General features: G+C 42.6%; 1 protein-coding gene across 1 annotated transcript in view; it reads left to right on the top strand.

Annotated features, from left to right (window-relative positions):
- The window catches only part of TTN (titin), a 243157-nt gene that overhangs the window by 47249 nt on the left and 180001 nt on the right, over positions 1-15907 (top strand). Inside the window, exons 45-63 of the mRNA XM_054830237.1 lie at positions 3881-6424; positions 7119-7397; positions 8484-9047; positions 9452-9733; positions 9832-10110; positions 10472-10750; positions 10849-11127; positions 11254-11541; positions 11662-11940; positions 12043-12324; positions 12431-12709; positions 12820-13098; positions 13193-13471; positions 13590-13877; positions 13979-14257; positions 14386-14667; positions 14783-15061; positions 15205-15483; positions 15589-15867. Coding sequence (XP_054686212.1) covers positions 3881-6424; positions 7119-7397; positions 8484-9047; positions 9452-9733; positions 9832-10110; positions 10472-10750; positions 10849-11127; positions 11254-11541; positions 11662-11940; positions 12043-12324; positions 12431-12709; positions 12820-13098; positions 13193-13471; positions 13590-13877; positions 13979-14257; positions 14386-14667; positions 14783-15061; positions 15205-15483; positions 15589-15867 — 7878 coding nt within the window. The remainder of the gene's footprint in view (positions 1-3880; positions 6425-7118; positions 7398-8483; positions 9048-9451; positions 9734-9831; positions 10111-10471; positions 10751-10848; positions 11128-11253; positions 11542-11661; positions 11941-12042; positions 12325-12430; positions 12710-12819; positions 13099-13192; positions 13472-13589; positions 13878-13978; positions 14258-14385; positions 14668-14782; positions 15062-15204; positions 15484-15588; positions 15868-15907) is intronic.

The raw sequence follows: 15907 nt of genomic DNA, 5'->3' as shown, positions 1-15907 counted from the left end.
TGCAGGTAAAAATGCAGCACTCATTTTAGGGGCATTGTTTTTCATCTCTTTAGGGATGAAAACCACTCCATGTGGGCATATTTCTCTCACTTAAACTTGCCTTCACTGGGGAATTTAAGTGAGGTTTAGTCTGTGCATAGGTCTTGTGCACACTTTCTGCACCGAGGTATATTTCAGGCTCCTTCCAAGCTCCTCACTTATTCTTGTAAAGATATTTTAATTGACGCTCATTTATGTAGGACTATTTTTTTCATATAGTGTACATATTCCCGTGTGTCTGTAACAGTGCAGTCATTATTGTTTTATGTAGGCTAGAAATCACCTGAAAATGTGGAAACCACCTTTTTATTGTAACCTAAAGGTATGGAATACTAATTTACACTTGCTGTTTAGTTTGAATATAGTTCTGTGAAAGAACTCCTTAAACTGATATTCCCCCTTCTCACAATATTGTGTCAGAACATGTAAGCCTCACTGATTCAAATCCTGTGTTTACAGTTTCTATCACTGCAAAATTCTTACATCCATGGGCCTCATTTTACTGACTCATGGAATTAAATGACTTTTTTTTTTAAAGTCAATGGAATTATGCTGTCACAAAGAAAAGCAACACAATGGGAAGAAAATGAAAGTTTTGCATTAGTAGAGACTGGACAGGATTTTTTTCTCTATTACCAAGTAATAAACATGAAAACATATTTTGTACTGTATCTTTAGAAGTTAAAGTGAAAAGAGAGGGAGCATAATAAATCAATGATGTTAACTGTAAATTCATTAAAATAATTTTGGTTGTCCCCGTATTCCAGTGTCATCCATTAAAAAAATGCATAGTAGTAAAAAAGTGAGAGATTTTTATGCAGTATTCGTTTCACATTAGAACTAAATCTCTACATATTCCTTTTTTCTGTGGTTTTTTTTTTAATTAGTAACAGTTAAGTGTGCTATGCATCAAGGTGACCAGAAATAAGTAGAATACATTCAGTTGTTATCTGTGGCATTTTCTCAGCAGAAGAGATTTTTGCATTAATGTTCTCAATGTGAGTAATATTTTTGTATTTAAAATAATGCTAATATTTAGGAGGAGGAATGAGCAGAACTAAATCTATCTTACATAAACAATGATAAATTGATTAAGAAAATATGTTAAAAGTATGTTTATCAGAAGTTAAATAACTCTCTAATGCATATGCCAGCTTTCCAGTTAACTGTATGCCAAGGTGAAACCTTGAGTTCAACAACCCAAAGCAAAAAATATTTTTATTTTGATTACCTGTTCATGAGGTTCTTCCAGTTATTTACGAATTGCGTCAGGTGCCTTGCAAACTGCTTTAAGGAGCATGGTGATTTTAAGCATAAAAGTACTACTCCTATAGTACATTCAGTTACATTCATATTTCTGAGTTTGATGTGTCCTCACACTGAGGTTAGCATGCCTCAGAACCTCAATAATCTTTTAAGTCTACCCATCACTCACTTGGGATATTAATTTTTGATTGAAAGATTCACTTTGCCCAATTATATTGCTCAACATAAACTGGAAGTCAGGAGCGGCAAGTTCTAATGATCCAGTACATGGGGATGTGTAGCACTGATTCATTAGCTAGCAGAGATCCTTACAGAAGTTGGCATGAATTGTCTGATGTTACACGTCAGCTGTGACATGACAGGTCTTTTAGGTCCAAAGCCAAAGAAGTCAGAGGGCCCTTTGGTTGGGTCCTAAGCAATTATGACGTGTGTTTGATTTGCACATAAATGCACTGAAATTTTTAGTAGAAACTGGCCCATAACTTGTTTTTGAAGCCAAAAGCAAACAGGTCCAAGTTCATGTTCACATCTGAAATATATGGCCAGGCATCTTTATCTCTACCAGTGTAGTAGTGTTTGTGGTTTATGTAAGTTTAAAAGTCTTGTTTTAAGTTTCATACATTAGCCAGGAGCACTATCATGTGCTTATGGAGAGACAAAGTCTCACCTAAGCTACAACGACATAAATCTGGAGTAATTCTTGTTTTGAATAAACTTACTCTGGGGCAACTGGTATAGCTTAGAGCCATGACTGACCACCTCTCTTCAAAATTTTGTGCTTTTGTAGGAATTACAAAATTCACAATTTCATTGTCAGGGTTAATGTCGTCTTCATTTCTACAAACCCAGTATCTTAAAAAAAGGATGAATTATGTTTATTTGTCATCAATGTATAGTGAATGTTAACATGTATGGTTAATTTGTGAAATAAATATGTAAATGATTTAAGTCTGTTGCTTCTTGTACTTTATTCATTTCACAGACATAGCTAAAATATGAAAAAGTATCTGTACAATTTTTCTGTCATAAATATCCAGGAACACACAAAAGTGCATTAATTTTTGCCACACTCCTGTGTATATATAGCATTTTCATGTGTGTTAGCATAGGTTCCATTCTGCAATTTTTATACTTTATTATTGGCCCAATTATGCCACCCGTTCTCACATTCATTGGCACATTGTATTTCTGGGGAAACTGCTCTAATGTTTTAACAAGACTGGTAGGTAATACTGAAGGACTGGTGTAATTTATTTTTTTTATCTAAGCATCTCTTCTCTGCAGTTAATCACTGTGTGCACTGTGCTATGTCATGTATATTGTGGTATTTGTGGTAAGATGAATAATTCCTAAAACCAATGAGAAAGAATTGGGTATGGCATCCTGTGGTGCTCTTTATAGCTGTTATTGGAGTGCAGCAAAAATTATCATCTCACAATAAGTTTTGGAATTTAAAACGCTGTAATTAATTGAGAGACTTATCAAGGTTCACTATTGGAGTGCCTGGAGACATTTATCCACTCACACTTCTTTTATTCTTTTTAACAACTCATATCGTTCCAACATCAAATACTGTGGGCCTTAACTGAGCAAACTTGATTCAGTGAGGACAACAGGATTTGATTTCTAAAAGTTTTCTTTGCGCCATGCTTTTCATGGATGACTTGTTCCATTCCTGGACATCTCAGATTTCACTGATGGTTCTTGTGTCAAGCACATGCAGATAGTGACATGTTCTTGACACCTGCTTCCTGTCATTTTAAAACCACCATTAGAAGAAAGTGGTCTAACACATAAATGTCTAAATTCACAAAGGCAAGAAAAAGAAAAACCTTAAAGTGCTCTGTCCTCCTTTTCTCTGGTATTGTGGGAGTTTTACTATGCAACATTGTAACAGGGAGTTTAAAAGCAGAGATTTAAATCACTGACATTAAATCAAGGGTGCAAACTCGTGATTTTAGTTAATAATGGTGTTGTAAGCCTAAGGTCTAATGGCAAAAACAGGGCAAAGCTGGTAAGGGACAGGTAATACCTTAGTGTGTTAGACGAAAGAGTTGAAAGAGATGAACTAACTGCACCAAAAGAAAGGTTGTGCGCTGAAGTTTGTTATTTTTCCAATCCTAATTCTTGCATTCTGCTTTTTCTTGGTGTTTTGAATTAAGCCAGAGTCTTAGCACTGTTCTGCTGTACTTGTTTGTATAAGTGTACATACAAATATGTATGATACATACCACTTCTTTAATTATATTTGTGAAATGCACTGATGTTGCTTGACTGTTACTTGCACTATACACCCTGGGGTTATGCCTAACCCATACTGTGATGTCAGGTTCAAAGAGACACCCATGTTGATTCAGATGGGAAATTCATAAGTAGCCTGACAGCGCAGTATGTCTTACTGGTTTTGGCAGTCGTGTATTTGATAGCAAGATGACCTCATGTTCATTGCTAACTATTGTACGGTATTGAGAAAGCCTCCAGATCTAGAAGAATAGTTGCACTAACACTGTTTATTGCTATCTACAAGTGCTCTCTTAAACATTCTAGTAAAACTAAACAATTTTTTTCCATACAGACATTGCTAGCTCTCTTATTGTGTCTTCAGAGGAAGGAAGAAGGGAAGGCTACAGCAGCAGCTTTCAGTTGCCTGATAGAGAGAAAACACTTGAATTTGAGCCTGAAAAACCAGTTTATTCCAGCAAAGCAAAGATGAAAATGGAGGACAGGGGCGAAGCCCCTGTTTTCCTCAAACAGGTCTCAAATGTTGAAGTCTGGCAGGGAGATGTAGCTAGGCTCTCTGTTACTGTTACTGGCAGCCCCACACCCAAAATCCAGTGGTTTTTCAACAGTACGAAGCTAACCCCATCCCTGGACTGTAAATTAGTGTTTGCTGGCAATGACCACAGCCTCATCCTCCCATATGCAGGTGTGCAGGATGAGGGTGAGTACACATGCGTGGCCAGCAACATACATGGTGAGACCACATGCAGCGCCCACCTCCGTGTGCGGCAGTGGATACCAGGAGTCCCTTGCTTTGCCAGGGAGCCGGAGGCTGTGCGGTGTGCACCAGGCTTCACCGCAGTCTTTGAGTACGCTGTGGCTGGGGAGCCAAGTCCCAATGTGCAGTGGTTCAAGGGAAGTGAGCAGCTCTTCTCCGATGCACGTCATTCTGTTGCTCACAACCCTGACGGCTCGGGCTCCCTGACAGTGCAGGAGTGCATGGAGGAGGACACTGGGCTCTACATGTGCAGGGCAGTAAACGCCCTGGGTGAGGCCACATGCTCTGCTGAGCTCCTTGTGCTGCTCAAGGAGCATGCTGTGTGCAGGCACAGCCCAGCCTTGCAACACTCTGCAGTGGCAGAGGACCACAACCCCCTCTCCTATGAGGAGGCTGGTGAGCTTCCTGCCATGGAAGGAGCGCTCAGCCTTGAGGCCATGAGGGAGCCCCTGGCCCTCCTTCAGCTCCAGACAAGCCAGGCAGAGCATGTGCTGCCCAGGGAGGACATCTTGCCTGGCCTGCCACCAGCCTGTCTGGCTGCACAGGGTCTTGAAGAGATGCTCACCCAGGTGGCCACGACACAAGAGAGCAGCAGGCTTCTGGCAGAGCCACTGCAAACCCTTCCTGCTGGCCCCCAGGGTGTGGTGCCTGCAGCAGCAATGGAGACAAAACTGCCAGGCTTCCTTGGGACTGTAGCTGCACAGATACTCTTGCCCAAAGAGCAAGTCATCTGCAAGGCAGCAGAGCAAATGGCTGCTCTGAAGACAGAAGCTTCCCAAGCCCTTCTACAGGTGTCAAGCACCACTGAGAGCCATGCCATAGATGGTGACCACATCCAGGTCCTTGAGGGCTTCCAGGCAATGCAAGGTGAACTGAAGGCTGAAGCCAGATTTCTATCTGAATTGGCCTTCAGTGGGGGCCAAGCTGTCCCCCTGGAGAACATTTCTTCCCTGGAAGCAGCAGAGGAAGATTTTGCTGCAAGAATCCATGAGGGACAGGCTGTGAGATTTTCCTTGCTGCTCGAAGAAAACCAGCCCCTGGAGGAGGAACATGTCATCGATCTTGACAGCCCACTTAGGCAGCGTCCAAGGGCAGGGAGACAACCCCATGAAACCATGTACACTCACCAGCTCCAGCCAAGCCAAGCCCTCAACAAAGAGAGCCAGCTCACTGCTCAGGTTCCCAAGAGCTGCAGCTTAGACATAAAGTCTCAGATTAGAAATGCACTGAAAGCTGCAGTGATAAGTGAGCAAAATCTCTTGTTTTCAGAATGGTTGGCTGATAAAGAAAACGTTGAAGTACAGACAATAAATATCACCAAGGAACATAAACACACCCTATGCACATATGTTGTGACCACAGGAGGACTCAGTCCCATAGAAATACCAGTCTCCTTGGGAGAAGTCAGCATTCAGACAGCTGATCAGAAAACAGTCTTGAAGGAGGCTTTCTATTCTCTTATTTGTGAAGAAAAACATCTCTTGACAGATGAAAAATCGAAGGCATTGCCAGTCCATCCCAGTCCATTTGTCTCTGGAAAATCCTGTGATGAAACCTCTGAGCTGGAGACCCAACAGGCTGAGAGGACTATGGAGGCAGAAATACCCTTGGAGCAGCCTTTGTCTGCACAAGTAATCAACACTGTGACTGGGCATGGTCAAATCAAGGATGTGGGCGCGGCTGCAGCCACTGCTGCTGTAGTGTCCACAGGTGTTCCCATTGAGACACCCACAGAAATACTGAAACGGAAGGAGAAAAGGGAAGAAATATGTGAGGAAGAGGGCAGAGAGGGTCTGGAAACTAGAGCTGGGAACCTAGAGGATGAGCTGGGCAAAGAGAGTTATCCCATCATACACAGCAAACTGGTCGACACTGTTGTGGAGGAAGGGGAGAGTGTCAGTCTGGTTTCTGTCATAACAAATGTCAGAGAGGTGAACTGGTACTTTGAGGGTAAACTGGTATCTTCAGGCGATAAATTCAAGTGTTTGCAAGATCAGGATACGTACACACTAGTAATAAGCAAAGTGTGCGAGGAGATTCACCAAGGAGAGTACACCTGTGAGGCGCTGAATCAAGGTGGAAAAAGAGCAACAGCAGCAAAACTCACAGTTATTAAAAGAGGTTGGATTATGGGGATAAAATATTGCCTTTCTAATACACTGCTCTACTAATGAAACTGCCTTACTATGTGTCTGTATCTTTGGATACAGATACAATATTAATACTATCATGCCACCAATCAGAGGGTCTCCTTTCTCTCTGGATTTATGGTCTCCTTTTATCACATTGCAAAGTGTCTCACTTCTGTCACCCCAGTTTTTGGCTGGGAACTTTGTTGCTTCCTGTTCTCATCACACAAGCAGAGTCAGGACAAGCTGTGTGTCAGTCCTGACCACTTGTTCCCATTGTTCCCTGTGAACTGGACCTGATCTTCCCACTTTCTCACTGCTGCACTTTCTCTCACTCTTTAGAGTCGTTGCACAGTTTTAGCACAATTTCTTATTCACACCATAATTTCTCACAGCTCCAGGATAGTGTGATATATGTTTGTATTGTGTTGTTATTCTGCATCACTATTGCACGTTGTTTTTCCAGTACCACCACTGTATTTCCTGATGTCATTATGCACCATAACACCATCTGTCCATGAAGCCCGGTACTGCTTTCATTTCTTACAGATATTTTTTCTTTTATAATCACTTTATGTGGATTGCAAGTAAATCACCTTTTTTTCCCCTCCAGTCAGTCACTTCACTGTTACTTTCCAGAATGTCAGCAGGCAGGGCTTTGAGTTACTCTCTGCTTCTGATTTCAGTTGCACCAATCCTGAGGAGAAGGCTCGAATCTCTGGAGGTGGCTGTAAATCATGTGGCCAAGTTTACCTGTGAGGTAGAGACAGCTCCCAATGTCAGATTCCAGTGGTACAAAGCCGGCAGAGAGATATATGATGGGGACAAATACTCCATTCGCACCTCCAACTACCTCTCCACACTGGAGATCCCTAGACCTCAGGTTGTTGACTATGGAGAGTATAGCTGTAAGGCTTCAAACCAGCATGGCAGCGTAAGCTCTACAGCCCTTTTAACAGTGACTGGTAAGTACAGGCTTCTCCTTCTCCATAAAATATCTTGGTGTATTGTAATGCTTTCACTGCTGTACTTACAAATGTTTATGGTAGGGCTCTTGATTACTATTGGTATACATTATCCATACCTAATTTTGGTAGGCACAAGCATAGAGAAGGAATAATTTTTGACAATGCTGCTTTTAGGTGCCTAAAAAAGGGAATCAGTGTGAAAAGTTTCAGAAGGGAAGATGTGGGGGGGAAAGAGAGTGTGAGGAACTACATCATCAACAGAATGGCATTGGTTTGTGAATCCATTCTTGAAGAAAGTTTATTTAACTTCCAGACAACAAGAAAACATACATTTTAAAATCTGATTTCTTTGGTGTAATAATCACTGTGCGATTATCCTAGCACCCTATGTTTATCCTGCAGCTATACTTGTGAGACAGGCTATGCAGCTACGTGTGTGTACCTGAGCATCTGTGTGTCGTGGCCAGAGGGGAACTCTGTGACTGGGCAAAGAGATCTTCTTAACCAAACAAAAAAGAGTTTAAAGCTGCTTCAATTTGCAAACTTTTTTTGTCTATTCAGAACTATACAATTCTCTTCTTTTGTTTATCTTTTAAAAAAACCAAACCACACTATCTTTTGGACTTTTAGTGTCTGCTAATTTTTTTACTCTGACTTTTCTCTTTGTGGGAGGAGTCTTTATGTGGTCTTTGCTAAGTGCCAGATGCTAGAGACTAAACAAAGATGCACAAACTGTGAAATGCATGCAGACTTGTCCGTCTTGAGGGAATGATATGCAAACGTGTCAGTCTTGGGGGAGGAAGTTTTGGCTTTTGGTTTATTTTCCCTTAGTTTGTACATTGCTCCAGAGATTCAAAATGCCTTCAAGCTCTGGAGCAATATACAGACCCAAGAAGTACAAAACTAAAAGCCAAAATTCATTATCCTTAACACTTCTTACTCTCCTTCACTGCTGGCTTCTTTTGCTTAAGAGTGTTCAGTGACAAACTGGACCCTCTTGCTCTCTGTCCCTGGCAAATGTGGAGAAATGGCATAAGCTCTGGTCCTCACCTCTGGATAACATTGAACCCCTTTGTTTTGCAGAAGCATTTCCGCCAACGTTTCTTACCAGACCTGAATCTATCACTACTTTTGTGGGCAAAAGTGCCAAGTTCCTGTGTACTGTTTCGGGCACTCCAGTCATCGACGTCATCTGGCAGAAAGATGGCACAACCATTTCACCTTCGGACCACCACAAGATCTCCAAAGTGGAAAATAAGCATGTGTTAGAAATTTCCCGTCTCACCACCAGTGACAGAGGGGTTTACACTTGCAAAGCTTCCAACAAGTTTGGGGCTGACATTTGCCAGGCTGAAATGGTCATTATAGACAAGCCCCACTTCATTAAAGTTTTGCAGTCAGTGCAGTCAGCAGTCAATAAAAAAATACATCTTGAATGTCAGGTAGATGAAGACAGGAAAGTAACAGTAGGGTGGACAAAGGATGGAAACAAAATCCCTCCAGGCAAAGACTGTAAGATTTACTTTGAAGACAAAATAGCCTCGCTTGAGATTCCTCTGGCTAAGGTCAAGGATTCGGGCCATTATGTGTGCACTGTCTCAAACGAGGCAGGAAGCAGCTCCTCTTCTGCCAGCGTCACAGTCAGAGGTAAGATAGTCCTACAGCCCCTATACCTTTGCTTTTCTTGAGTTCCCCATTTCTTCTTTTGCAGGCAAAAGAATTCTTTGGGCTGAAGCCACGCTGTGAACTCTTCTCAGACCTGCCATCAGGTCCATTCACCTCTTGCTTGTTTCTCCTGCTGTCTTCTGCTGCACTGTGTGTTGCTTCACTGTTTCTTTCACAAGCCAGATCCAAGAATTGCTCCTGCATGCAGAGGAGAAATGGGTGGAGAGGGCAAGAGAAACCACAAGAACTGCAGCTCAGGAAAGATTATGCTGATCTTTTCTGAAGTCATGCTTTGTTCTTGTGCTAGGAACCAATCTTTCAAAGATTTGTATTTCAGCCTTCTTTCCTTTTTCTCTTTTCCTTTTCCCTTTTCTTCCCCATTTCAGAACCACCAGCCTTTGTGAAGAAGGTCGATCCATCTTACTTACTGACCCCAGGTGACTCTGCACGCCTTCAATGCAAAATCAAAGGGTCTCCTGAAATCCAGGTTACTTGGTTCAAGAACAATAAGGAAATCCGTGAAAGCAACACACACAGGATGTCCTTTGTGAATTCTGTGGCTGTGTTAGATATCTTGGAGATGAAGGTTGATGACAGTGGGAGCTACTCATGTGAAGCTGTAAATGAGGTTGGAAGTGACAGCTGCACCACTGAAGTAGTTGTCAAAGGTCTGTTCTTCTTGCTGCTGCCAGTCCATTCTTGAGAAAAACCTTCCTGTCTTTTTTTTTTTTCATGGGTGACTAATTCTTTCTTACTGCTTTTATAGAGCCGCCTTCTTTCATCCGAACACTCGAACCAGCAGAGGTAGTGAAGGGAACAAACGCCATTCTTCAGTGTGAGGTTGCTGGCACTGGACCATTTGAGATTAGCTGGTACAAAGACAAGAAACAGATTCGCAGTAGTAAAAAATACAGGTTGACCTCTCAGAAAGCTGTTATTTCTCTGGAGGTGTCCTCATTTAATAGTGCGGATGTCGGTGAATACGAATGTGTGATAGCTAATGAAGTCGGGAAGTGCATGTGCAGTGCAACATACATCTTGAAAGGTCAGTGGGAGAGAGAAAACTCCACTAACTGAAGGGATTGGCAAGAACCTTGCATTTCTTAAAATGTCTTTTCTTTGGATTTGAGGCCTAGGGAGGGTGGGGAGGGAGAGTATCTTTTTCTTCTCTTAAAATTCTTAACTCTTATCTGTCGTCAAACCTGTGAATTTAAAGGACATTGAGCTTAAAAGGCCATGCATTAGCTCCCAGCTGGGGAATGCAGCTTTTCTCCTTGCCTGCTCTTTAGCTGAATTGTGCCATGTACTGCACATACAGTCTCATAAAACTGTCTTTAAACAGCAGATTTTGTGGGATGATGTGGTAGCAGATAAGCATTTCTTCTTGTCTCTTTTCTTTGAACTAGAACCACCATCTTTTGTTAAGAAAATTGAAAATGTGACAGCTCTGGCTGGAGACAGTATTACATTACAGGCTGTGGTGAAAGGGTCAGAGCCTATTTCTGTGACGTGGATGAAGGGCAAAGACATTATTCAAGATGATAACAAAGTGAGAGTGACATTTGAACATGGTCTAGCAACACTGCAAATTACTGGTGTCCAACTGAGTTCTGGTGGCAAATACACCTGCGTGGCTGAAAATGAGGCAGGAAGTCAGTCCTGCTTTGGTGAACTAGCAGTGAAAGGTCAGTGGAGTAGTGCGGTGATCCCTGCATTGTGTCCTACCTGAGAGGAAGAGCAGTTTCCTTTTGTCCTTAACACCAGTTGTTTAATTCTGTTGTAGAACCTGCCAAAATCATCGAAAAATCTGAAATGATCCAGGTAACAGCAGGGGAACCAGCGATTTTGGAGTACACTGTCACAGGCACTCCAGAGCTAAAAACCAAATGGTTCAAAGATGGAAGGCCACTACCTGCCAGCAAAAAATACAGGATCAGCTTTAAAAATAACATTGCCCAGCTCAAATTTTATGCCACTGAAATGCAGGACAGTGGCGAGTACACCTTTGAGATATCCAATGATGTGGGCATCAGCTCTTGTACTACCAGCTTCACTGTGCTAGGTTGGTATTGACTCTTTGCAAAGAGCCCTGCTACTCTGCTCTGAGCCCAACAGAGCCAGTAGCAGAACTGCCTGTCTGTTTTGCTCACATGTTGGTTTCTTTCATATTTTTTTTTCACTCTCACAGATCGCACTCTCCCTCCCTTCTTTACTAAACCACTGAAGAATATTGACAGCATCATTAACACCTCATGCCGCCTAGACTGCAAAATTTCAGGCTCTCTTCCAATGACCGTCTCTTGGTTTAAGCAGGACACTGAGATCACTTCAAGTGCCAAGTACACAGTACACTTTGCAGAAGGCTCTGCATCTTTGGAAATAAAACGTCTAGATGCAAGTGATGCTGGGGTCTACATTTGCAGAGCCACAAACTCTGCTGGTAGCAAAGACAGTAGTAGCACTTTGTTTATAAAAGGTTTGGCAATTTGTTTCACATTTCTTGGAGTTTTACTTTTCATGTGATAATACTTTTCTTCCCCAAAGTGCAGGCCATGTGTCTTACTCTTGACAATTGTTTCCTTTCAATGCAATCTAGAGCCACCCAGCTTCACTGCAGAACCAGAGTCCCAAGATGTACTGCCTGCATCAACCGTACGTTTCAAAGGCACATTTAAAGGCACAACACCACTGACGGTGAAATGGTTTAAAGGTGATACTGAGCTGGTGACAGGAGGAGTCTGCTACATTATGACAGAAGCATTAGCAAGTTACTTGGAGCTTTATGCAGTCAAACCAACAGACTCAGGAAAATACACCTGCAAAGTCTCCAATGTAGCTGGTTCAGTAACATGCAGTGCAAACTTGTTTGTAAAAGGTTTGCATTCTTTTAAATTATCTTTTAAACTTTCAGCTGCTGGATGGACCCAGTGGCACTCTCTTGCCTTCTTTGTCCTGAACACTCTTCTTAAATCCACAGAACCTGCTGCCTTCAAGGAGAAGCTAGAGCCAACCCATCTGGTGAAGAAAGGTGGATATGCTGAGCTGACCTGTGAAGTCACTGGTACTCCTGAGATTAAAATCACATGGTTCAAGGATGATAGAGAGCTAAAAGAGAGTGGCAAATACAGGATGTCTTTTGCAAAATCCTTGGCAATACTCCATCTTACAGACGTTGAGACTGAAGACAGTGGGGAATACATTTGCAAGGCCAAAAATGATGCTGGAAAAGATATTTGCAGTAGCATTGTTACAATTAAAGGTGTGTGTGACATCCAGCCCCCAGTTTGTCTCTTTAAACTCAGTCCAGTTTTGCAGGCTTCAAAAGTATTATTAATACAAACTGCACTTTCTCTTTTGCACTGTAGAGTCACCTTATTTTAGCAAGGAGTTTCAATCCATGGAAGTCTTGAAGGATTCTGATGTGGTTTTGGAGTGTGAGGTGCTTGGCACACCTCCCTTTGATGTGTTTTGGGTGAAAGATGATAAACCCGTGCGGAGCAGTAAGAAGCACAGAATAAGCACTGAGAAATCTTTGATTAGCCTCCACGTTTTCAGGTTTGACGCTTCTGATGTTGGCGAGTATCAGTGTAGAGTAACAAATGATGTCGGGAGCTGCCTCTGCAGTTCAGAGGTCACACTGAAAGGTTAGTGCAAGGTGCAGAACACCACTAGCATGCTCTTACCTCAGTGTGGTTTCCATGCCACACTGTCATGCACCAGACCCGTACTTACATTGCTGCTTTCTTCCTGCCAGAGCCCCCACAGTTCTTGAAGAGGATAGAAAACATTAGTTCCCTTCGAGGGGGCACGGTCGTGTTTCAGGCTGCTATTAAAGGCTCCTTGCCAATCACTGTGTCCTGGCTGAAAGATAATGATGAAGTGATTGAAGACAACAATATCAAAATGACCTTTGTGAACAATGTTGCCACTCTTCTGGTGAGGTCTATTGAACTGAAACATGATGGGAAATATTTCTGTCAGGCTAAAAATGAGGCAGGAATTCAGAGGTGTTCTGCTCTGCTGACTGTCAAAGGTTGGTCCTACCCTGAGGGCTTGCAGTGATCTCAGATGGTTCCCTTGTGGTTTTTACAGATGCTCTTAACACTCTATCTTCTTGTTTACAACAGAACCTGCTACAATTGTGGACAAGGCTGTGTCAATAGATGTGACTGAGGGAGACCCAGCAACCTTGCAGTGTAAATTTTCAGGAACAAAAGATATTACAGCCAAATGGTTCAAAGATGGCAAGGAACTGACGTTAGGCCCAAAATATAAGATCAGTGTTACAGATACTGTCTCAGTCCTAAAGGTGCTTCATGCAGAAAAGAAAGACAGTGGGGAATACATTTTTGAGGTTCACAATGACGTTGGGAGCAGTAGCTGTTCTGCCAGCATTAATGTCCTGGGTGTGTATGGATTCTCTTTTATCATTGTTTTTGCATACAAAATCTTGTCTCCTGAGCTGACATCTGCCACAATCAAGGTTGAATTTCATACTTTGTCTTTTTACTCTGTCTTGAATAGATCTCATTATACCACCTAAATTCACCAAAAAGCTCAAGAAAATGGACAGCATTAAGGGATCTTTTGTCCACCTGGAGTGCATAGTGTCTGGTTCACATCCAATAAGTATCCAGTGGTACAAGGATGGACAAGAAATAACAGCAAGTGAAAAGCACAAATACTCTTTCCATGATAATACTGCATTTCTAGAAATCAATAAACTGGAAGGCACAGACAGTGGCTCTTACACCTGTGAAGCAACAAATAGTGCAGGAAGCAACCAATGCAGTGGGTTCTTAACAGTCAAAGGTTTGAGCTCCTTCTTTGTCTTTTGTCAGTGCTCTCATTCATAAGTTTGGAATTCCCCTGTCTCAGATTAATCTTCTTTTTTTCCTTTTTACATGTTATAGAACCGCCATATTTTGTGGAAAAACCCAGGTCCCAAGAGGTTGTGCCCAATGCTAGGGTTCAGTTCAAAGCACTGGTGAAAGGCTCTACTCCTCTGCAGATAAAGTGGTTTAAGGACAGCCAGGAGCTCCTCTCTGGAGCCAATCGATCTGTCTGGAAGGACGACACATCTAGCGTACTAGAGCTCTTCTCAGCTAGGACATCTGACTCCGGGAACTACACTTGTCAGATAAGCAATGATGTGGGGACTGCAACTTGCAAAGCAACTCTGTTTGTAAAAGGTGTGCAACCCAATGTTCTTCCCATCTTCGTGGTTCTGATTTTTCTGTGCAATTTGGGGGGAGGGAGTAGCATTTCTTTAAACTACCTTGAAGTGGGAGAAGCCTCACTTTTTCCATCCATCTTCTAGAGCCCCCCAGATTTATTCAGATGCCAACTTCTGTAGTAGCTTTGCGTGAAGGACAGTCCACCACTTTCGAGTGCCAGGTAGTAGGCACGCCAGAGATCCACGTCACATGGTACCTGGATGGGAACGAAGTGACTGACCAAGCTAAGTACGGCATCTCCTTCATAGACGGTTTAGCCATTTTGAAAGTCACTCAAGCCAGAGTGTCAGATAGTGGGATTTATGTTTGTGAAGCCCGCAATGATGCCGGTAGTGAGAGCTGCAGCGTCGAGCTGAAAGTAAAAGGTTGGTTTTGAACATATTGTCATCACATAGCTGGGGTAATGGAGTAGGGGAGGCTTCTTCTCCCCTCAAAACCATTCAATGTTACTATCTACTTTCCCTTCATTCCTCTTTGTAGAGCCTCCAACATTTGTTCGGGAGTTGAGACCCACTGAGGTAGTAAAGGGTTTGGAGGCCACGCTTGAGTGTGAGGTGACAGGTACTCCTCCATTTGAGGTGAAGTGGCTGAAGAACAATAAGGAGATGTTCAGCAGCAAGAAATATGCCATCTCCACCAAAGAATCAGTATTTACTCTTAATGTGACTAACTGCGATGTCTCAGATGTTGGTGAATATCAGTGCATTATATCAAATGAAGGAGGGAGCTGTTCTTGCAGCACAAGGCTCAGCTTGAAAGGTCAGTCCTCTAGGAAGCACACCCCAAGCATTACATCCCCTAGCTAAATTGTAGTGACTAGGATGACTTTATATGGTCTCTCTTTCCCCTTTTCCTTTTCCGTGACTTCTCTTCCAAACAACAAACAAAACCTCACACCACAGAACCACCATCCTTTGTCAAGAAGATGGAGAACTTCACTAGCATTTTGAAAGGTACTGCATTCTTCCAGTGCGTGATAGCAGGCGCTCAACCCTTATCTGTGTCATGGATAAAAGATGAGAAAATACTAGAAGATGATGAACACCACCGTATTACTTTTGAGAACAACGTGGCCACACTGCAACTTGCCGGTGTTGACCTCAGCCACAGAGGGAGATACACCTGCCAGGCAAAGAACGAGTCTGGCATGGAGAAGTGCTTTGCTTTGCTTTTTGTACAAGGTGTGTACAAGGTGTGACCCTTTGAGCTCATCCTTGATGAGTACTTGGAAAGTCAGTCCCCTATCTGTGTAGCTAACTGCCATTTTTATACACTTTATACCTCAGAGCCTGCACGGATCATAGAAAAGGCTAAATCACTTAAAGTCACTGAAAGAGACCCCGTGACTTTGGAGTGTACTGTGGCTGGGACACCAGAGCTCCGAATAAGATGGTACAAAGATGGCAAACAGCTCCTGCCCAGTAGATACTACACAATGAGCTTTGAAAACAACGTAGCCAGTTTCAGGATTGAACCTGTATCAAAGGAGGATAGTGGTACATACAGTTTTAAGGTTGAAAATGACTTTGGAAGTAGCACCTGTGAAGCTGTTCTGACTGTGCTAGGTTTGTATTGTCATTTGGCAAATTCACCAATACAGCTGGG

Source organism: Grus americana, chromosome 6 (genome assembly GCF_028858705.1).
Source record: "Grus americana isolate bGruAme1 chromosome 6, bGruAme1.mat, whole genome shotgun sequence".
Classification (NCBI taxonomy): domain Eukaryota; kingdom Metazoa; phylum Chordata; class Aves; order Gruiformes; family Gruidae; genus Grus; species Grus americana.
This window is presented reverse-complemented; position numbering and strand designations above follow the sequence as displayed.